At 40.3% G+C, this 22,436-nt stretch overlaps 1 protein-coding gene across 5 annotated transcripts in view; it reads left to right on the forward strand.

Annotated features, from left to right (window-relative positions):
- LYST (lysosomal trafficking regulator) overlaps nt 1-22,436 on the forward strand; it is a 164,146-nt gene that overhangs the window by 137,336 nt on the left and 4,374 nt on the right. For 4 of the 5 annotated variants that reach the window (XM_067535985.1, XM_067535988.1, XM_067535987.1 and 1 more), the window contains exons 44-52: nt 438-655; nt 1,669-1,899; nt 3,675-3,864; nt 10,789-10,925; nt 12,919-13,017; nt 18,936-19,075; nt 19,386-19,483; nt 21,399-21,555; nt 21,813-21,884. In XM_067535985.1, coding sequence (XP_067392086.1) covers nt 438-655; nt 1,669-1,899; nt 3,675-3,864; nt 10,789-10,925; nt 12,919-13,017; nt 18,936-19,075; nt 19,386-19,483; nt 21,399-21,555; nt 21,813-21,884 — 1,342 coding nt within the window. Of the gene's footprint in view, nt 1-437; nt 656-1,668; nt 1,900-3,674; nt 3,865-10,788; nt 10,926-12,918; nt 13,018-18,935; nt 19,076-19,385; nt 19,484-21,398; nt 21,556-21,812; nt 21,885-22,436 lie in introns of those variants that run through there. The other variant, XM_067535989.1, reaches the window with a different exon arrangement.

The raw sequence follows: 22,436 nt of genomic DNA on the forward strand, positions 1-22,436 counted from the left end.
ATGAATGTTTGTTTTTTAACACTGCTGGGTACATTATACTATTGTAAGAATGAATAAGTGTCAGGACACCTAGAACTCTTGTAAAGGCTCTTCTCCCCCCTCCCCCCATTGAAATCCTAAAAATAGGCTTTCTTCCATGCTGCCTTTCATGCTTGGGTGGAGCTTCCCATAATCTCTCCTCCTTTGTGATGCCTACAAAAAACTGATAACTGTTAAGCTGCTGGTGTGCTGAGACCACTGCCTATCACACTGACAAATATTCTCATTTTCTTGTACTACCCCATCTGCTTGTCTGTAGGGTAGGAACTGTCTTTGTTTTATATTAGTACAGCACTTAGCACCAGGGGGTCCTAGTCCATGACTGGGGCTCCTTGGTGATACAGTAATACAAATGGTAAATAATAAAACAGTATAAACCCACCTCTTTACGTTTCTAGGTTTTGATTTTGGACTGCGTCAAAATGGTGAAAGAGTTAACCACGTTAATCTCCCCCCATGGGCTCGTAATGATCCCCGTCTCTTCATCCTGATTCATCGTCAGGCTTTAGAGTCAGACCATGTCTCCCAGACAATCTGTAACTGGATTGATTTAGTGTTTGGATATAAGCAAAAGGGCAAGGCTTCAGTTCAAGCTATCAATGTCTTCCATCCTGCTGTAAGTACTTTTTTATCAAGTAATCTGTTCATAGTATAAACTTATTTGATCTCTGAGAAGGTTCAATCCAATTGCTTGGAAAACAGCCAGTTTTAGGCGAGTTCCCTTGAAATAGTTAACTATCAAAGAAGAGGGAAAAACACTGAGTATTTAAATGAGGAATTGGTAAAATCCCAGGGTTTGTAACATGAAGCTCAGTTATGTCTATTTGTAATCATTCTTCCTGACTAAAGCTAAGCAGGGAATGGTCACACAATGCCTGTCTACTGAAAAGCCTATTGAACAGTTAGTCATTGTTTGCAGTAATATCTAGAAACGCAGTATTTTTGTTTTCTCTTTCATCAACAAGAAGCCGTTCACTTTAGCAGATTGTAACAAAGACTGCAGCAGAGATAAGTAAAGTTCAGTGTGTCTGATTAGAGAGCTCAACATTTGTACTATTCCCTTCTTCACAATCATCATGTTCTTTGCTATATTCACCTGCTACCCAGTTAATGTCCCATTTAAGCCACACCCTTGCAGTGGCTTTAACTTCAGATCACAGAACTATTAAGCCTTTGTATTACACTGCAACAGCTTTTGGATTTACTCAGGACAGTGGTGAAAGGAGAATAGGATGGCTAAGGACTTCTCATTTTAAAAAGAATTCCTAAATTGTACATTTTCAGGTCTCAGAATGCATTCCTTGAAAGGCTTAAATCTTAGTAGCACAGCAGCCTGGCTTTGTGTCAGCCAGGCTCTCACCTGCTGGTTTCACTGACAGTTATTCAATTGCTCATGGTAAAATAGAGTATTTAAGATGGCAATCATATAGTCAGCTTGATTCATGCTGGTTTTCCTTCACAGTTTAGCATGTAGTTCTGCAATTCTCTTGCATGCAGAAGTTCTATTGAAATCAGTAGTTAATTACAAGGGGGTTGAAGTCTCTGGCCTTAGGCTTGTGCAGTTTTAGTTGGAAATTATTTTCAAAGATGACTTTACTTAGCTTTTATGTTTGATATATTACATTTTAGACATACTTTGGGATGGATGTTTCTGCTGTGGAGGATCCAGTTCAGAGGAGAGCCCTGGAAACAATGATAAAAACATATGGACAAACCCCTCGTCAGTTGTTCCACACAGCACATGTCAACAGACCAGGATCCAGGCTCATAATGGAAGGAGAACTTCCTGCTGCCATGGGGTTATTAGTGCAGTTTGCTTTCAGAGAAACCAGGGAGCACGCTAAAGAAATAGTATATCCAGTATGTAATTTGATTCACAAGATTGCTCAATTAGCATTCACAGGCTGTAATTACTGCACGCTGATGTACACATCCAAATAATTAAGCAAAACAGCTGCACTTATAGTGTATTCATGAAAAGCATTAGTAGTATGTCCTCTGTGCATTTAAGACATTTCATGATTATGTGGAACAGTGCAGAACTGGCACAATCACTCACAGTGCCTAAGCTTCTAGAGGAAATGTCTGGCAGTGAATTTCTGTCTTTGCTGAGCCTACTCCTATAGTGTATGTGGCAGTGGTGCTAGACTGGGAGAGTTTTCTCCCACTCTCTCTGTACAGCAGAAGAGGAAGATTGTTCTGCACCACAGGGCACCAAATAGTCTCATATATCTAAGGCAAACCTGTTTTCAGTGCATGCCCATGTGTCTTTCTGTAGGAAGTGGTGTGGATAGTAAATATCTGTTACTATAGACTGAGCTTCAAGAGATTTTACTTCAGACCTCCTGCAAAATTTAGGGTTGGAGAAAAATAAGCTTTTTCATCTTATATTTGCCAGTAAGCAGCCTGAAGAAGTTGTTTTTAAGCAGTTTTGTTTTAGTAGGATAATTTTTAATGTCTTTTTTGAGTCAGTATTTTTCAGTACAACCTCATTACCATTCTTCTCACCCTTGAAATTTAGAAAGAATTAATGGGAAAACAGCCACTTTAATTTCCATGTGTAAATATGCATGTGAAAGGTGCAAATTAGTTTTGGTTCTGTATTGAACAAGGTATCAAAAGAATTACTTTCTTGTTTCTGCCAGCAACCATAAAAAAAATTCTAATCTGTTGCTTTTAGTATACAAGTGACTTTGTTACCCATAAATATCATTTTAAACTTAAAAAATTCAGGGCTCACAATGATTTTTTATTTTTTATTTTGGAGCTATAAAAGTGCTGAAATGTGAAATAGCCAAATGAATTCAGGTTGAGAGATGCTTACTATGCAGGAAGCACCGAACGTAATTCTTATATTAGATCAACAGTCCATCTTGTTGGCTATCTTGTCTTTGTCAGTATAGGATGCTTCAGAGCATTCAAATTCCTAAACTGAATCTTACTGTTAATACTATATCATGGGGGGATATATAAAAATTAGTGAAGTATTGCAAAATTACATTGTGATACCTTGTAATTTGCGATATTTGATATATTAAAAAGTAGAATAAATTTACACTAGTCTTTTGTGAAGCAAAGAGAATGCCAGTACTTGCACTGCACTTGACTGTTTGACTGGTTTGTTATATGCCTTGAATGGTGAATTCTTGGTTTAGTGTTGAAATACGTGGTGGTGGACAATCTATGTTGATATTTTGTCTAGTTTAGCATTTTTTGTAGGATAATGCCATCTTCACTTCAGACACTTCTGTTTTCTCTAAAACCTAATCAGGAATTTGTCCCATATTTATAGAAGTGGAAAACAGATGTATCAACTTACGGTGCTATTTGAACCCTTTAAGTTGCGGGGTTTTCTAGTCAAGCCCATAAATAAGTTGGTCCAATAAAAGATATTGCCTCACCCACCTTGTGTCTCTGAATAAGCAGAACTCACTTGAAACTAATATCTTGGCATATGATATTAAATTGCCTTTCCTATTTTTATTTGTCTATATAGCACAGTAAAGTATAGACCTTATCACAAGATTAGGATAATTTATAGGAGTCTTATTTATAATGACCTTTTCCTCATATAAAATAGCATTGCTCTGTTACACTGACTATTTTAATTGGCATTTTATTTGTCTTTGTTTTAGAGTCCTTTGCCTTGGATAAAAGGTTTAAAGTGGGGAGAATATGTAGGTTCTCCAAGTGCTCTGGATCCGGTTGTTTGCTTTAGCCAGCCACATGGAGAAAGGTTTGGCTCCCTGCAGGCTCTGCCAACTAGAGCCATCTGTGGTTTGTCCCGAAAGTTCTGCCTTTTGATGATATATAGCAAAGAGCAAGGTAAAGAAGCCCCAGAAATCAGCGTCATGTTTACCCTCTACACACGAAATACTGGAGAAACTTAACTAGTTGCTCAGCTGTAATCACACACATTTTTATAGTGCCACTCTAATACTCCAGCAGAGTGCTCAAGTTTTACAATCCTTAGCAGAATAAGATTGCAATAGAATTATTAAGTAAAACTATTTAATAAAGGTGCTGGATTTCAATTGTGAATTTCAAGAATTCTTACCAGTTAGTTTGGTATTTTTGTTAAACCAACTCAACTGGGAGTTGTTAAAATTTCAGAACTCTAGAAACCCACAATTGTTCTTCAAGTGATTGCATATGTCTGTAGGTGAGTGTGTGCCCAGCACATGGTTGTTGGAGATTTTTTTTTCCATCAGCAGAACCTGTCATGGGATATGAATGCCCTTTGTTGCCATATGCATGCCTTTATGCATGTAAATATAAAGGGCAAAGCTGTCCTCAAACTCCTTCGGTTCCTTCTTACTGCCTGTGATGGTTGTTAGAGCAATTATAACCTTGCTATTGTAAGTTCTTCCCTTATTCCTTGTAAAATATACCCAGTTTTCTGCTTAATGTAGTTTCATAGTTAGAGTTTAGTCTGTAGTGAAGATAGTTAAGTTTCAGTTTTAGGTCTTTGACTGCTTCAGCTCTCGGTACCAGGAGCAGTACTGGAACCATGTCTTGCTCTCCAGGATTCAAATCATGTCATTCATGCAGCAAACCAATGCTAATCAGTGACCTGCACCCCACCTACCTTAAGTGCTTAGGGGCATCCCAAATGTCACATTTGCTAAGAGTTTTTAAGTCTTGCTCAAAAAAGGAAGGTGCAGCCAGACTTAAGTGTATTCTTGTGAAGGTGGTGCTCCATCCTCCCTCAGAGCCATCCAGTTCAGAGCAGGCATCGGGCACATCAGCATTGGTCCAGAGTGCTCCTTCTGTTTTCTCTGAATCCGGAGCTCAATCACTGTTAGCAGTATCAAGGAAGAGGCCACAAGACCATTAGGGATTCAGTACCTCACTCCACTCTGGGACTGAAACTTTCTAAAGGCAAAAGACCTGGGAGGGATACTGAAAAGAGAGATTCCTCAAAACAGGCTTCAACTAAAAAGGGGTCATCTATCTGGAATCAGAGCAAGATCCACAGAGAGCAACCCCCTGAAATACCTACTACAGCTACTTCAAGCTATCCACCAGTATCACAGGAACAAGATGCATTACCAGTACCTTCCACACTGGAGGCATACATAGAGGCTAGAGAGCTACTTAACCTTCCAGTGTCAGTTTCACCAGCAACGCAGGAAGCGTTTCAACTGGTACCGGTACCCAAGGACCCTACTCCTACTCCTCCCAAGCTTGTGATACTGATGCCTCCTACACTTTCCTGGCCTTGGAAGTCGGTACTTCCAAGGGGCAAACCAGCCATGACTTCTCCGGAATCTCCATCCCTAGGCTCTAGCTATCACTCTCCAACATAGGCTGCTTCTGTCTCTCCATTACTGGAAGTCTCAGACTTTTCCTCCTCTTCAGACTCAGAGTTTGGGTCCTACATGTCCCAGCTTAGACAGAGTATGCATCCTTCTTTGGAAACTTATGTTCCATGGTTTCTGAAACAGTCCTGGCAGAGGCCACATAAGGGACAACGTCCCAGTCAGGGATGGGTCCCAGGACCATGTCAGTGGCCTTTTTGGTCCCTGTTAGGTTCCCCCCAGCTGCCAGGTCTTCCCCTCATCCACCTCACTCTTATCTCCTCAGGTGTGCATTGGGAGCATTGGCACTGGAGACATCTTCCCGTCATTGGTACCGGGAGCAGTACTGAGCAGGTGGAAGTCACCGAACAGCTTCCCTAGCAGAAGAGAAACACAGTTTGCTTCCTAGTGCTTCCTTTTCCCCAGATGAAGCAGTGAGCATCTGTTCCCCACCAGATGATGATAGAGCCCCCAGGATTACTTGGAAATCCCACATGGAGGAGGCCCATGAAAAATCCCACAAGCTGATGGATATTTTGGCTTCAGTGGGGCACACTAGTGTAGCTTTCCCAGTTAATGAGGCTATTACAGAGCTGATAAAAGCATTATGACAGACTCCATGTTTCCCACCACTCTACAGTGAAAAGAACAGAGAGAAGATACTGTGTCCCCTGCCAAGGGATTTGAATACCTGTACACACATCCCCCAACTAGGCTTCTTAGTAGTTGCCACAGCTAATGAAAGCAAGAGGCAAAGACACGAGACATCAGCACAAAATGGGAAGGACTCAAAGAAACTGGACCTTTTTTGTCAAAAACTTGATTCCACAGGGGGTCTATCTAGTCCACAGGATTGTAAATCAGCAGGCACTCCTTGGTCATTGTGATCCCACTTTGTGGGATGATAATGCAGAAAAGAATTCACTGTGATGGTGGAGGAGGGCAAGATTGTGTCCAGAACAATTCTTCAGCTCAGTTTGGATACAGCTGCTGTCAGCAGCTCCTGATGTTTTTGCAAAATACATGGCTGTGGGAGCAGCCTTCCTTCAAGAGTTGGGCTCCACGTGTTCCCTTACCTGGATGACTGGCTAGTAAGAGGCTGTCCAAGTCTCAGGTACTGTCCAGCGTAGCAATGATACAGTCTAACTTCGACACCTTGGGGCTTCTAGTCAATGTGGACAAATCAATTCTGAAACCAGTACAGAGAATAGAACTTATTGGAGCGGCCCTAGACTCTATAGAAGCCAGAGCTTTTCTGTTACAATTGAGGTTTGAAACACTGTGGGACTTGGTTCAGGAACTAAGCACATCCTGTCACCACAGTGTGCACCTGCCTCAGGCTTCATTAAGGCATATAGTGGCATGCAGCACACCATAGTGCACCCTAGAAGACTATAAGGATGGTTATCTTTGGTGTATTCCCCAACCCGTAGTTGCTTGGATATGGTAGTTTGAGTACCAGTGCTAGTCTTGTCTTCCCTGGACTGGTGGACAGACCTTTTGAAAGTCTGCATGGGTGTTCTCTTCACTCTCCTGCAACCACTGCTCAGTTGGGGACACATGAGGTCGCTGCAGATTCAGGGACTTTGATCGTACCAATATCTGATGGCTCATATAAATGTAATAGAATTGCGACCTGTCTGCCTTGCATGTTCAGCCTTCCTTCCACATATTGAGGGAAATAAACTGCTAGTGCTAACAAACAACATAGCAACTATGTTTTACATAAACAAACAAGGAGGCGTGCATTCCTCCCAGTTGTGCCAGGAGGCATTTCTCCTGTCGGAGTTCTTCTTAGCCAATTCCATCTTAGAGCTGCTTACCTTCTGGGCTGCAGAAGATGCTTGCAGATCAATTGAGCATATCCTTCACAAATCACTGCAAAAAGTCACTATGTTTGGATGTGGCCAGATTCATTTAACAGCTGTGAGGAACTCCCCAACAGGGTCCAAAAAAAGTTCCATAAGTTCTATTCCTGGGGGCAGTCACAGCCCAGGTTTGTTGATGGATGTGTTCCTGTTGCCCTGGAAAAACACCCTACTCTACGCCTTTCCTCCAATCCTGTTGCTGCCCAAAGTCTCATCCAAGATCAAACAACACCACACTCACTGTGATGCTGGTAAACTGAGTGCCAGCTCTGGAAAAGGCTGTAGTAGGCATTAGCTAAAAACTGACAAACACATAGCTGGAAACCAAACCAGCTCATGTGTATGTTAGTTTGGTGCAAAATAGATATTAATCTTGTATTTAGTGTTTAGAGTCTGTGAAATGCTTGTAAATTGCTACATGAGTTAAACTTACTTATAATGTCTGTATTCCATGCTATAAGGAAATATGTAAGTTTTGATTTATAATTTTTTTAATATTTGTTCTGAATTTGTGAACTCAGGCATGGGAATTCTCTCTATTCCCCCTCCCCCACCCATTAAGGAGGCCTATCAGGATTAAACAGGACATTAAGAAACATCACAATACAAAGATTTGGTGAATGGCCCTGCTACATGCAATGGAACTGGAGAGCCTAAGGGACTGTCTCTGGTATAGTGATCCAGGAGTTCACATTTGTTACTGGTTTGGTGAAATCTGATTATAGAACATATCACCAGTTTGGGGTGTCTGCCCTTTTTCTGACAGACTTTCTCGGTTGTGAGCCACTCCAAACAATGTGACACTCACCTCGTACTTATAGCACCAGCGTGACCTTAGCAGCAGTTGTTTTCGACCCTACTAGACTTGTCAGTCAGATTTCCACTGACTCTCCCATTAGATCCAGATGTAGTTTTCCAGGACCATTACCACGTCCTTCACCCCCAACCTGTAGGCCATCCATCTGACAGTGTGGATGCTTCATGGCTAACACTGTTGGAACAGGCTTGCTCAAAAGGTGTGCAAGAAGTACTTCTAAATAGTAGAAAGCCTTCAACTAGGAGTACTTATATGGCTAAATGGAAGTACTTTTTCCATCTGTTCCCACCAGAAGGATGCCCCTCCAAAGTGAACCCCACATCCATCACATATTGGACTATCTGCTGTACTTAAAATGTCAAGGTCTAGCAATAGCTCTGTCAAGCTTCATTTGGCAGCTATTGGATTTCCATCTAATAGAGAGTAACAGGTCTCATGTTTCCAATCCCATGGCTATCAGGTTTTTTGAAGAGACTGGACAGAGTATACCCATAGGTGCAAGAACATGTTCCCTCATGAGATCTGAACCTGATATTGACAAAATTAATGGGACCACCTTTTGAACCAGTTCTTTACTCCACCCCTCTGAGAGATTGCATTTTTAATCGCAGTCACTTCAGCGAGAAGAGTGGGCAAGTTGAGAGCTCTGATATTAAAGAGTCCCTGAACAACCCAAAATCACTGAAAAAGGTAGTTTCCAACTTTCACATTAATCAGGCAATCTGTTTGCCAACATTCTTTCCAAAACCTCATACTCCCAGAGATGAAGACAAGCTCCACTGGACTAAATCATTTAAATGTCATCACAGTTGTTCATTGCAGTGGTGGACAAAGTGAAAGGCCACCTGGTTTCCTCTCAAGCTTCTGTGACTTTCCAGGCACAAGTTCCTATTCTGGACATTTGCAAAGCGACAACTCGGTTGTCAGTGCACATTTGCCTCTCATTACACTATAGTCATTCATTGCAGGAATGATGCCAGATTTTGTCTTGCTGTTCTACAGTCATTGTTCACATAGACTTTGGACCCACCCCCAGATCTATTTGCTTGTGAGTCATGTACAGTGGAATGGATATATGCAATCACTTGAATAAACTGTTACCTACCTTTCTGTAATTATTGATCTTCAAGATGTGTCGCACATGTTCATTCTACTATCTACCCTTCTTCCTGCTCTATCAGAGTCTTTCCAGTTTAAAAAAACAAAAACAAAAAACTGAGGTGGGTTGGGAGTGATTCCATGCTTTATATCTGCATGTAGTGGTACATGGCAGCAGAGGGCACTCAAGGTGCCGCAGTGGGTACTGCTGAGGGGAAAATATCTCTGACAAAAGTGTGCTGTGCACACACTCACCTACAGTGGAATGGACATGTGCAACACATTTTGTAGATCAATAGTTATTGAAAGGCAGGTAACTTTCTTTGCCAACATGTTTTGCATGACAGGGTGTTGGTGAACAAGTAAGTGATTAGAAGAACAACAGGAGGGAGAAGTGAAGGAACAGTTGTTGGAGGATAGAATGGAGGATGAGTCATGAAAACAGAAGTAGAACTCTGAGACAGGAGGTTTTGTTCTCAGGTTAACTCACTGGAATTAAATCTTATTGATATATGTACAAATGGGTTTGAATAATTCTCTGTCTTTTTTTTTTTTTTTCCATTAAAGGATTTTCAAGAATAAGTATTCAAATTAGGTTAAGTCATCCATAGTTAGGCACCTGAAATAAGTAGCCTGTGTCAACAAAAGTGTTGAGTGTTCAGCAATTCCCATGGAAGCAAGTAGAGCCAGTCCAAAAAAAAGGACATCATTTTCACAGAAATATTTACAAAAATTGTCTTTTTTCCTCCAAATTCAAAATATCAAGGAAACATTTTGTCAAAAGGCAGACTTTGGAAAATGTCAACAAGCTCTAATGCTCAACACTTTTGAAAATCAGGCCACTTTATTTAGGAGCTTCACTGGAGGCACCCATTTTTTTAAAATTTGGCCATTGTATCCTAGCCTAATAAAGCAAGATTCATGTTGTATATTAACCTTGAATTTTTATAAATAAATGCCAGAATGATCAACTGTGTGATCACACTTGACAGATGTGAGACCTGGGAATTGTAAGGAGCTCAGATGACTATATTGAAATGTGGCAGACGGGCTCGAACTTTTGGGACAATGTGTTAAATGGGTTTCCTGGGGAATCTCTTGCAAGTGGTTAATGTAAATTCCACAACCCTGGTTATACAAAAACACAAAGATTTGCAGCTACACCCTAAGGAGAGGACCATTGGCTGGTGATTACCTGTTCTCAGAGAACGGAGATTAAAGGCCTGAGCTGTTTAAAGGAACAGCTAAAGTGTCCAGTTGGGGTCTGGTTCCTGAGCAATCTAAAAACTGCCATGAACTTGGGACAAAGGAGCAAACCCAGTTATGTGGTTATAAAGACTGGCACCTACCAGAGCCCTATGCTAGAATTGGGGGTGACCTCTGATAAGCTTTTAGTGTGTGTAGGTTTTTATTGTTTTTTGTTTTCTGTAATGCTTTGCCCTAAGAATAAATGCAGTTTGCTTTGTGAAAGCTGAGCCCTTGGAGAAAGATATAACCCCCAATCTGAAGGGAGAGAGGCATGGATCTCTGCAGGTGGTGGCTGGGAAACCTAAAAACTGAAGTGGCTGCCCTCCAGAAAGACTGGAGAGCGGGAAGGCAAAGGTGCAGTTAACCCTGAAACTGTGACAGAATATTTGACACAAAACATATTATGTCTTTCCTGCAGGTGTGAGAAGCATGCACAGTACAGATATCCAGTGGTCAGCCATTCTGAGTTGGGGATATGCTGATAACATCTTAAGACTAAAAAGCAAGCAGAGTGAACCTCCAATAAATTTTATACAGAGTTCACAGTTGCACCAGGTAAAACTCTTTAAAGTGTTTCTGATTTAAAGTTAATATAGTATTTGTAAAAGGTGCTCTATATCAGGGCTAGACAAACCCAGGGCGCCAGGTTGCCATGGCACCTAGAAATTTAAGTCTGGCGCCTAATATTTTTCCCGGGGGAGCGGCCGCCGCGCTCCGGCCAGGGTGCCACTGCGCCCATGTGGCAGGGCTGGGAGGGGGAAGCGTGGCAGTTGCCGCGCTCTAGTCAGGGCGCCCAGCCGCTGGGCCCACGTTGTGGGAGAGGGGTGGGGGGAAGGGGTGAGACCGGGAGGGGAGAGTGGCTGCTGTGCTCCAGCCAGGGTGCCCCGCCATTGGGCCCATGTTGTCTGTCTCCTTAATTTTTGGGCTGGCTCCTAGCTCCAAAACAAATTTGTCAAGCCCTGATCTATATGACACCATTGAAAACTGAAATCTACTTTTAATATAGAATATGTACACCCTGGTAGTGACAGTGCAAATTTCATAGCTTTCCACCACCATTCCTGATCACATTAACCCCAGAGCACCTCCTCTTTACTTTTGGGGAATGGTTTCTAACAATGCAAGGTTTAGCATTCATGCCCACATAACCTTAAGGTCTCCACAAATGCCATCAAAGGGTGGTGAATCTGATGTGGACATGTATCATCCAGTGGGAACTAAGGTGGATCCTGCACATCACTTAAATATGCCATCAGATAATGCTATATTTGGTCACTAGCTATCTTGTTCATGCTTGAACCAGTGACATAGAGATGTAAGGCTTTGTAGCCCGTTGTCAATCTCACCATCACCTAGTCCTTGAAGACATTCTTTATTATGTGATCATAATGATTTCAAAATCATATAATGGAGGGGGAGAAATAAACATACATCCCAAGTGTAAACTCAGCTTCACTCATTTGCTTTTCTGATTAGTATTTTGCTCTTGGTTGTGTAGGAACTAAGCTAAATGCCACATTTGTTTTCTGGGACATAATCATTTTTGGATGAGCATCCAAGCAATACTTCAAAATGACCCCCTGAAAAACTTCATGCATCTTTTTTAATCCTCCTTCCTCCATTTCCATCCATCAAATGTCCTCCTTCTTTCTTCTCTACTAAATTTCCCTCTTGAATCTCTCTGTTCCCCAAACCTTTTCTGAATGCATCTGATTCTGCTCCTTTACTCTGGCAGAAAAACCATTGTTGGATATGTCATCATGAGTTTATAGAACTTTCCAAACTATTTGTTTCTAGGCTGAGAACAAGAGTAGGGAAGATCATAGGTGCCTTAAAATATTGGTATGTGTGGGGTGCAGAATAAGTGCTTTCTTGTTGGTCCTACTGTCTATACAGTCAAAAATGTTGATTAAAGACAAAATGAAAAAAGTCATGCAGTGAGACCCTCACCCCACTCTGGCCCCTTTATACCACATACGAGTCAGAACTGCATAAAGGTGCTCTACAAGCTCTTCAACTTTCTGGGATACGATTCCTCCAGTGAAGGTACTGTGTGAAGTCAGCAATAAGGATATTTTTCAAGGACCCGCTTGCAAATGCTGACATAGGGGATGTTTGGGAGTGGTGTGGCAGGGACAGGGACACAGCATGCAGCGCTGGGAGGCTGCCATAACTTACACAGACCCTTAGGGCTGTCCAGGTTATGTCAGGGGCCTCTCCAGCCAGCAGAGCAGCCCTGGATCAGGAGGGCAAAAAGTCACCTTAACCTCCATCTCCATCCCTTTGAGCTGAGAGTTCTGTGCTGTGCATATTCTAGATGCACCACAGAATTTCACCCACAATTTTAACTCTGTAACTATGCAAAATGTATGATCTGCTGCAGATTTATTAAAACAGTTCTTGGGCTTCCATTCTGGGTCAGGTATTTATTGTATGTTTTTCTTTGGAAAAACAATAAAAACAGAATTAATAAAATAACTAGGTCTGATAAAATATAATGTATCTAATGTAGTACTTAATTTTCTTTGGCTCTATTTTTTTCTCCAAGGTAACAAGTTGTGCTTGGGTACCGGACAGTTGTCAGCTTTTTACAGGTAGCAAATCTGGTGTCATCACAGCATATATGAACAGGTTCTCTAGTAGTATGGTAAGTATATCAGACAGGATTTATAATTAGGAATTTAGCTATGTTGTATTGTTTTTGTTTTCTTATCCTTGCTGTTCTTTACTCCACTCTTCAATACTAGGGGAGAAAAAAAACTTAGCTGGACCTGCCTTGTATTATTTAAGGTTTTTAACTAAAACAGGTTTTTAAAATACCCTATCATATGCATTTTGACACATAAATTTAAATGTTTTATTCTGCATTTTTAATAACCATTTGAATTGTGCCCAACTTTTCTCGCTTTCCCACCGCCCCAATTTAAAGAAGCTTGAAAAAGAAATTACTTTCCTACCCTATTTTACTTTCAAAGCAAATGCTGATTTTTGTTGTGTTTGAGAACTTTACATTTTTTATACTTAGTTCCTGGTACATCAACATCAGGACTCCAGACATTTACTATCCAAAGGAATAAATCTGTCCAGATGCAGCCATGAAAGAGAAGAGTGAGGAGGTCCTATTAGCAAACTAAGAGCACCCTGATAACTGGGAAGACTAGCCCCTCTGGCACCTGGAAAAGATACTAGAGTTTCTGTCAAAATGTCATGTCTGGATATTACTCTTCTATCCACCTCTAACTAGTAGGTGGCTGATAAATTTGAATATCCACTTTACCCTCTCTAGCTGCTATAGAAGAGAAAAGGAGATTTTTCTCTATCTTCCTCTCCAGACCCTTTTGTCTACTATGAGAATTGCTAATCTACCTCTCCTGAACCTGTGGGTAAATCCTGGCCCCATTGAAGTCAATGGGAGTTTTATCAAACTTTGTGTTCCTGTGCAAACTTACAGAAGCTAGCCAAAGTTCAACTACAAGCTCACCTTACTGAAGCTAATATTTTAGACATGGCACAATCTGGATTCAGGCCAGGTCATGGAACTGAAATAGCTTTACTGGCACAGATGGCTAGAGGGGAGACATCCATTCTCATCCCACTGGACCTCTCTGCAGCATTCGACACTGTCAGCCATGCGCTACATAAAACTGTCTTCCCTGAGAGGTGGCAGGGGTCCATGATAATGCACTGAAGTGACTTGAGTCCTTCCCCGAGGGACATACCCAATGAGTAGGGATGGGAAAATATCACTTCTGCCAACAGACCCTTCCTTTATGAAGTCCCACAAGAATCAATTCTGTCTCTGTGCCTGTTGAACATCTACATTCACCCAGTAGGTAAACTGGTCAGATAACATGGACTCAAGTGTCAATAATATGCAGATGACAAAGTTCAGACTATCCTTCACCACATACAACCATATCACTATCACCAAGTGCTTGGATGGGATCAGCTCATGGGTGAAGAACAGCTGGCTGAAGTGGAACCCACACAATACAGAGATGATGCTGGTGAGCAGAGGAAAGTACTTTGAAAAGTTTGCAGCCATGGCTGAAGGTGCACACCTACAGTTGGTCAATTCAGTCTGTAGCTTAGAAGTGCACTTGGAGTCCTTGCTGACATTAAGCTTTTGCATAAACAGCATCCATGAGTAGAGCTGGGTGAATAATGGAATCTTCATTTTGCTAGCAATTTCAAAAAATCCACAAATTTCACTTTGGGTTGACCTGGAAACAATTTTTTGGGGGGAAACTTTCAGAGAATCAAAAAACTGGGATGAAAGGGGTTGTTTCAATTTGGGGCACTTTTGACAAAACACCCAGGGAGGAGGCAGTCCTCCCTTAAAGTCTTTAGACCAGTGGTTAGGGCACTCATCTGGGACATGGGAGACTCCTGATTCAATTCTCCTTTTCCCTGATGTGAAGAAAAGATTGGAACATTAGTTCCCACCCCTCAGGTGAGTTTGCTGACCCCTGGATTATGTGATATTCAGGTATGGGGCTTTCTGAATCTTTCCTCTTGAAGCTTCTTACAAATAATTATAGCCCTTGGAGCAGAAACTAGAACTTGGGTGTCCCATATCTTAGGTGAGTGCCCTGACCGCTAAGCTGTTCAGCCAAAACTGTTTGGTGAACTGGACAAAAATTTGCAAGTCGTTTTGCATTGACTGCAACTGTATTTTTCAGCAAATAAACTGTTTCCCAAAAACTTTGCCCAACCCATTCCACAAGTAATGCTTTCTATCATTTCTTTAGTTAGGAGACTTCCTCCCTCCTTGGTGAACAGTAACCTGGACTCAGTTATTCACATCTTCATTAGCTCTTGGCTGCACTACCTAATTGTGGTATGTGTGGGCATGAAGTCTTCAGTGCTTAGGAAACTCCAACTAATACAGAATGCTGCAGCACATCTCCTCAGTAACACTGGCCACTGCAAACAGATCAAACCTGTCCTCCATTCTCTACACTGGCGTACCGTAGAACATTGTCAGGTTCGAGGTTTTGGTCCTTATCTTTAAAGTGTTCAATAGTCTATCTAAAATGCCACCTAAAACTCTGGGATGAAGACCATGGTCAACAGCTTCACTCCTCTGGCACAATGGAGCTTTCTCTAATAAGGTTAAAGCCAATCTGTGCAGGAGACAGAACTGTCTCGGGGGCCAGTAAGACTGACACAAACTCCTACAGGAACTATGGACCCTCGCAAACTACCATCTTCTGCTCTAAGTGCAAGGTCTGCTTCTCTGACCATGCTTTCTCTAATGTAGACATATAACATCATGTATTAAATAATTTAAAAAAGAATCTTTACCAAAACATTCCCCTCCACACCCTTCTTTCCTGGGGAGATGATGAGAATAAATGACGTGTGACAGATGTTAGTCACATTACTTCATGCATTAATGGAAGGTGCTCAGATACTATGGTGATATGCATGGTAAAAGAAGCTACATAAAATAGAACAGAACTGCAATGGGGCCAGGATGTGTCCCTCTGTTTTAGGTTTTTCTCACCTGTGAATAACTCCAGCATCAGCTCCCTTCTTCAGTAGTTCATAATTTTTTCCCAAGAAGCAGCAAATCGCTGGCATAATTCCTGACAGTTCATCTTATGCTCACAGGATTCTGAATAGCAGCAATTAAACTGACCACAGTATTGTTAGTTCTGTGTTGCTTTTGCTTGATAAATCTAGGAGCAATAACAGCAATAAGTGTTCTCTGCAGATTGAGAGAGACCCCTCTGCATCAAGGTTAAAATTATTTTAAAATTAAAGCTTTGCAGAAATTCATGGCTCAAGCCCCACACACAAGGAAAGCCCTTCCCCCCACTGTGAGCAATTAATTTTTAAAGCCCCAAGTAATATCGGTTACATTTTTTGATAAATAAAATAGGAAATAAACTTTTTGTACAGAATACTTGTGCTTTAAAAATGCTAAATAAGAAAATAGCAATTTTTATTTGACAGCTGTAAAGGATTTTAGAACTGTGAATAGGAGTTCTTTGCTTCGCTCCTCAGGTGTTCTCTGTGGGATCATGTTTGCCAAATCCCTCAGCATTGACACTTCTATATACCTCAGCATGAACTTGCTGCCAATTTTGTAGCATCTGTTGTTTAGTCAGTTGCTTGAGATGGGGCTATAGGGAATGCCAGCATGTTTACTAGCATCTGTTCTGTATTCAGCCCCCCAGCTGAGTGCTGATGTAGTGGAACAGCCTATTATAAATGCAGTACATGAAGTGTCAATCCTGGCAAATCTTAATGTGTAATTGTTAAAGCATCATGCTCAAGGAGACAGGTGTGATGTTGCTAACGGACAGATATAAGAGTCTAGAGAGCCCTGCTTTCAGAGTTCTAGCGAACCATATCTCTGTATTTGAAAATGTCCAGATTGCTCTTGTCTGCTGCTTCTCCCAGGCATTGTTTTTAATGTCTATCATCCAAAACCCACTGAAGTTATGAGAAACGTGCTTAGCCTCACACTCAAATCACTACTCTTAGAAGGCCTCAGCCAAGAGGTTCTGGATATTGGACAAGTGGGTTGCTCCACGCTTTAGTTGTTCCTAATCTATCTGGGGCTGTCCTGCTAACAAAAAGGGAAGCATTTTAACTTCTTGTTACATCTTTTTGAGAGCATAGATGAAAACTGTGTGGTAATTGTCTAAATCCCTCACTCCAGTGCCTTAAGCACAACCATCCAGTCTTAACAGAGAGGGAGTCTCTTTAAATACATGACCAACTTTAATCAGTTTATTTTTATATCTATACTAACTTTAAAAATTTGAGTGACATGTTTATATTAGTGTAGTGAAGTGGACATCAGCACTGGAAGGATAGTGATAGAAGATAAATGAGTCTGAGATTTGGAGGAGGAGGAGAAAGCTTCCATGGCGCACAGTACTTACAAATATATTTTAGGCATAGAGGATGGCATGAAAAGTCATAGTTGCATGACTTATTAGCATAAATAAACTAGATTCTTTGGTCCTAGAGTTCCATCCTTTCCCATTAATATCATTTTGTACTTGTATTATGATAATGCCTAGAAACTCCAATCCAGGATCAGGCCCCATTGTGCTAGGGGCTGTAGGGACAAATAACAGAATCCCTGTCCCAGGTTACTATGTAGGTATCAGCAGGATGTAAAAGGTAGACAAAACAGACAAATGGAATGGGGAAGTGGGAAAATGAGGCAACAAAAGAGTTTAGCAGAAAAATTAATCTTGGCTGGACACTTTTCCCATGAAAAAGCTTGTTTTAGTTCTGTTCTTAAAATTCTAAAATAATGGCAGACAATACTTCCACAAATAGTAGTTACTACATTACTCTGAGGGGCTGTAGAGACTGGATATTCTTATCAACAAGTATTATAGTACGCAGTAGGAGGGTATATTTATCGTGTTGTTGTTGTTGGTTAAATGACACCTTTCTAAATGTTATGGGTATTAAAGGTTGATCTTCTCCTGACTAGTACCCCTGATACTACTCAATATAACATGCACAGAGATGGATGTTGGGTATTTGTTACTCAGACAGTGATAGAGAATATATAGCTAGCAGCATGTTGTGAGTTAAATCTATTACCGGTATGTCTACGCTGACAGTGGTAAAGTTGCCGTTGTCAGATCAATCTTTCTGGATTGATTGAGCGATCAGTGTAGACCCCACTCAATCGACTAGGAAGTTGACACTGGTAAACCACCCCCTCAAGTGGCATAGCGCGGTGTCGACGGAAATGCAGTTCCCATCGGCACAGTGCAGTGAAGACAGTGTGCAGAAGGGAAGCACAGCAGTCGATTGGAGTTACGCAAGCTACTCTGCGTAGCTTGTGTCACTCCCGTCGACTGCAGCTGAATCTATCTTTCTCCTTTTCTCTGTTCTCTGATCACTCTTTGCATCTTTTAGGAGAGCTCTTGCATGCCCTATTTCATCTTCCAAATTCCTAATTGTTCATTACTGTGCTCTGAGGCAGTAAGGAAGAGTTATGGGAAAATTCATTGTAGCAGAGAGAAGTTTACCTTTCTTGTAGAAACATTATTACAATCTCCTTGTACACTGGACATCTTTTAGTTGGGCATTTACAATGCTGATTAAGCATCTCTTCCAATTTAGAGGCCATTTTTAAAAAAAGTGAAGAATTTCAATGAAATAAAACACAAGAACTAGCATTTCTGCTTAACAGTTTCATCTTCACTTTGCCATTTAATTTTCGACCATTTCTGTATTAGTGCAGACCTTCAGATTTCACACCTATTTAATATCTAGTTAAGCACCATCTAAGGATTTGTCACTGGCTCAATAAATTTCCAGTAATTTGAGATATTTGCTAGTCCTTTTTTTAAGTGCTGATCATTGCCTTTGATGGTCACTTGCTGAACTAGTTTTTCCTAATTCCAAAATGTTTCAGCTCCCCAAGTCCTAATATTTTCTCTCCAGCCAGTCAAATTGAAATATGGGGATCTATACATATTGATCCAATTGAAAACAATGGATGCCACACTTCCAAAACCATAAATAATAAGTTGATATGTTTAATAATTCAGGTCTCATTTTAATATTGTTACTTTTCAGCCTTCTGAGATAGAAATGGAATCACAAGTACATCTGTATGGTCACACAGCAGAGATAACCAGCTTATTTGTCTGCAAACCATATAGTATAATGATAAGTGTAAGCAAGGATGGAACCTGCATCATCTGGGATTTGAACAGGTACAAATATAGTTTAGCTTAAAAATGCCTACTTTCTAACTACATGTTAAAAATCTTAATGTAAAATAATCACTTCAGATGATTACTTTCCAAGTATTATTTTAATTTTGTGTGAAACCAAAACTCAGTTGTGGTTGCCAACTATTATGTTAAAAATCATTTCATGCAAGAAAGAGAGAGTGTGCGTGTCTGTAAAACTTCTCTGTTGCTTGAAACAGAGAACTCTTAAATGTTTTTCTAACAACTTCTCTAGATGTTAATTTTCTAAAGCTAAACTGCATGTTATTTAGAGATCTTTTATTCTTTGTAGATTGTGCTACGTCCAAAGTCTTGCTGGACACAAGAGTCCTGTGACAGCAGTCTCTGCTAGTGAAATGACAGGTGATATTGCAACAGTTTGTGATTCAGGTATGTATGATACCATGAATGAATAACTTATCCATATTTATAGACCAGATTTAAAGATGAACTAGCTCTACCATTTCAATGGTTTTGTCATTTGACTTGAATCATTTGAGCAGCCAAGTGATCAACTATCCATTTTTATTTCTAGATACAGCACGATGTGTATATCTTTTTTCAGTTACAAATATATAATGCAAGTGTGAGTGAGGTGTAGATGTATAATAGTGTTTGACAGGACTGCATGTGTAATATTTTGATTTTTAAATATTTGAGAGTTTGAGTCCTGAGAGATTCAAATTCTATTAAGTTAATTGCTTTCCTGACAACAGTGATTTATTTCCCAAGACACTGTATGCTCCTAAGGAGTTTTACTTGTACAAAGCAAAATTACTTTTGCTAAAACTACCGTCTTGTTGGAATATTCAAATGTCTCTTGATATATGCACTACATTGAGACACCACATACACTATATTAACAAAGAATTCCTTACCTAGTGACTCAAATCAAACAAGAATAGCAAGTGTGGTCTTACTGTGCATGGAACAAGAAAAATTCTGCAGAGTAGTGTGGTTTTGGGGTTTTTTTATTTATTTATTTTTTTTTAAGGAAAAAGCCTCCAGGAGAAAGTGTAAGTATTTGTTGTTACTGCAGAACTATAGATAGTGAAATGACTTTTCTGAGAGAGTCTCTGTTTCAACAGACAAATGGGCACAAAAACAGCTTTTTCTTAATTGTTCTTCTTCCCTACATATCCCATTCATGGATTTGGATATTAGGTCAAATTTGCACATAGACATTAAACCAGTTAGAAGTAGCTTATGGTGCATGATGATTTGACTGCATGCACACACTATAGCACTTATATTTGTAACTGTAAAAGGAGGCGCACTGAACAGCACTCATTACTTTTTGCTACATTTTCTATCTTGTAGTTTAGTTAATATTAGTTTGAGACTCATTTTGAAAAGGCCTGTCTCCTTTTTTTGTCTTCATCCAGTTTTCTCCCCCTATCAAGGGAGGTAGGGGAGATAAGTGGATTAATTTATGTAATCCATATTGCAACAAGCAGTTAATTGTCCCAACATTCACTTTGTCTAGTGTTTTGGCTCAGCCCTCTATATATAATGCTTTGGTTCTCAACTGACAGAGCTCATACTATGAGGGAGAGGCTTCTAAACTCTTCAGGAAGCTGCTTTAATTCTTCCTTCCTTCCTTCCTGTATTCCCATGTAGAGTGAGGTGGATTCAACACCATTCAAGCCCTTCAAAATCAGTGCTGCAAATAAAAATCTTGCATGATAGCACAACCAGATTATAGTATTAAACGAAGATTGAAGGTTAGGGCCTCTGGCAATAACAAAAATATAATACATGGTCTGAACATTCCACGGGACAGGTCCTAGACTGAATCTGAGATTTTTCAACAGCTAAATCTCTACTGGTCTCAGGCATTGTCTTCACTAGGAAAAAAAGAGTGTTCTTAACTTGTCAGCTAACATAGGGTAATTAACAAGAGGTAAAATCCTAGTAAAGATAAGGCAGTTGTAATGTGAACACATTAGCAGATCGAGAGAGAGAGAGTAGTTTTTACTGCAACCTGCTAACAGGTAAGAACTAGGGTTTACAAAAAGTCATTGTATTAGTGAGTAGAATGTTATATAGCTTCCTGACTGCTAAAGTGCTAGAGTTTATATTATAAATCATATTAAGTTTGTAGGGGTTTGCCTGAACAAGCAATTAGTGTGTTAAAAAGAGAAATAACTATGCTACAGTATTTGTACAGCTTTCTGATCTGGGTCAGTTTTAATCTTTACTAAACTGATCTCTTGCCCAAATGGCCTTTAAAGCTAACTGACACAGGCTATTCAGTTAGTCTAGATTTATCTTGTAATATTGGTTTTTTTACTTTGTGTTACAGTTGGAGGGGGCAGTGATCTGAGACTTTGGACAGTAAATGGTGATCTTGTAGGACACGTACATTGCAGGGAAATCATATGCTCTGTTGCTTTCTCTAACCAGCCTGAAGGAGTGTCTATCAATGTTATTGCAGGGGGGCTAGAAAATGGGGTTGTAAGGTAAGAGCACATACATTCCTCTCCTCCTTACATTCTTAATTAAGGTACTTTGCTGAGAAACACTTATAAAACCAGTATGTTTGGTTTTGTTTTGAGACTGTATGCAGTTTTAAAATCATGCTAATGTTCTGCTTTACAAAAAGTTGAACTAGCTGTTCAACTGTTTGATTCAGTTCCTAAAATTAAACTTATGTTCATCCCTAAATATTTAGGGTAAGTTGAATATGGAGAAAAATAATTACGTTTTTTTCTTTCAGGCTGTGGAGTACATGGGACTTGAAACCAGTGCGGGAAATTACATTTCCTAAATCAAATAAACCTATTGTAAGGTAAAATAGTTTTTCCTTCTCTTCAGCATATACAGAATTCAAGTTCCCTTTTAAAAATAAATCTCTAGTTTTGAAGACACTGACAAATGCGGGGAGTGGATGAACAGAACTATCTGAAAACAGGCACACAATCCTCCTAATTTCCCATGAAAGTAAAATGAGCACAAATACGTTCTAACATATGACAGTAATAACTATTCTCAGCTGCTAGCATGAGGAGATAAACACAGACTGAAACTTGAAGGATTCCCTTGTGAACTGAACAATGCTTGCTCTTTTGTGTTTTAAAACAAAGTTCGTATTTTTTCCCAGGATTTTCATATTAACTCCTAATCTGACAAGTTTCAGTAGAAAATTACTTGTGGCTTTATTTTGTTGCTGTGTGTTTTCCCCTTACTCTGCCGCCTCGGTGGACCAGAATTAAAGCCCAGATCCTGCAAACAGTTGAACACCTGTGTAACTTTACATGTGAAGAGTCTCATTGATCATTTATGTAAGAGCTACACTCACGCTGAAGTGTTTGCAGAGTTGGGATCTATGCTCCCACTCAAG

The sequence above is a fragment of the Emydura macquarii genome, unplaced genomic scaffold, assembly GCF_026122565.2.
Source record: "Emydura macquarii macquarii isolate MOO-44397 ecotype Brisbane River unplaced genomic scaffold, CSIRO-AGI_Emac_v2 contig_3517, whole genome shotgun sequence".
Lineage (NCBI taxonomy): Eukaryota > Metazoa > Chordata > Testudines > Chelidae > Emydura > Emydura macquarii.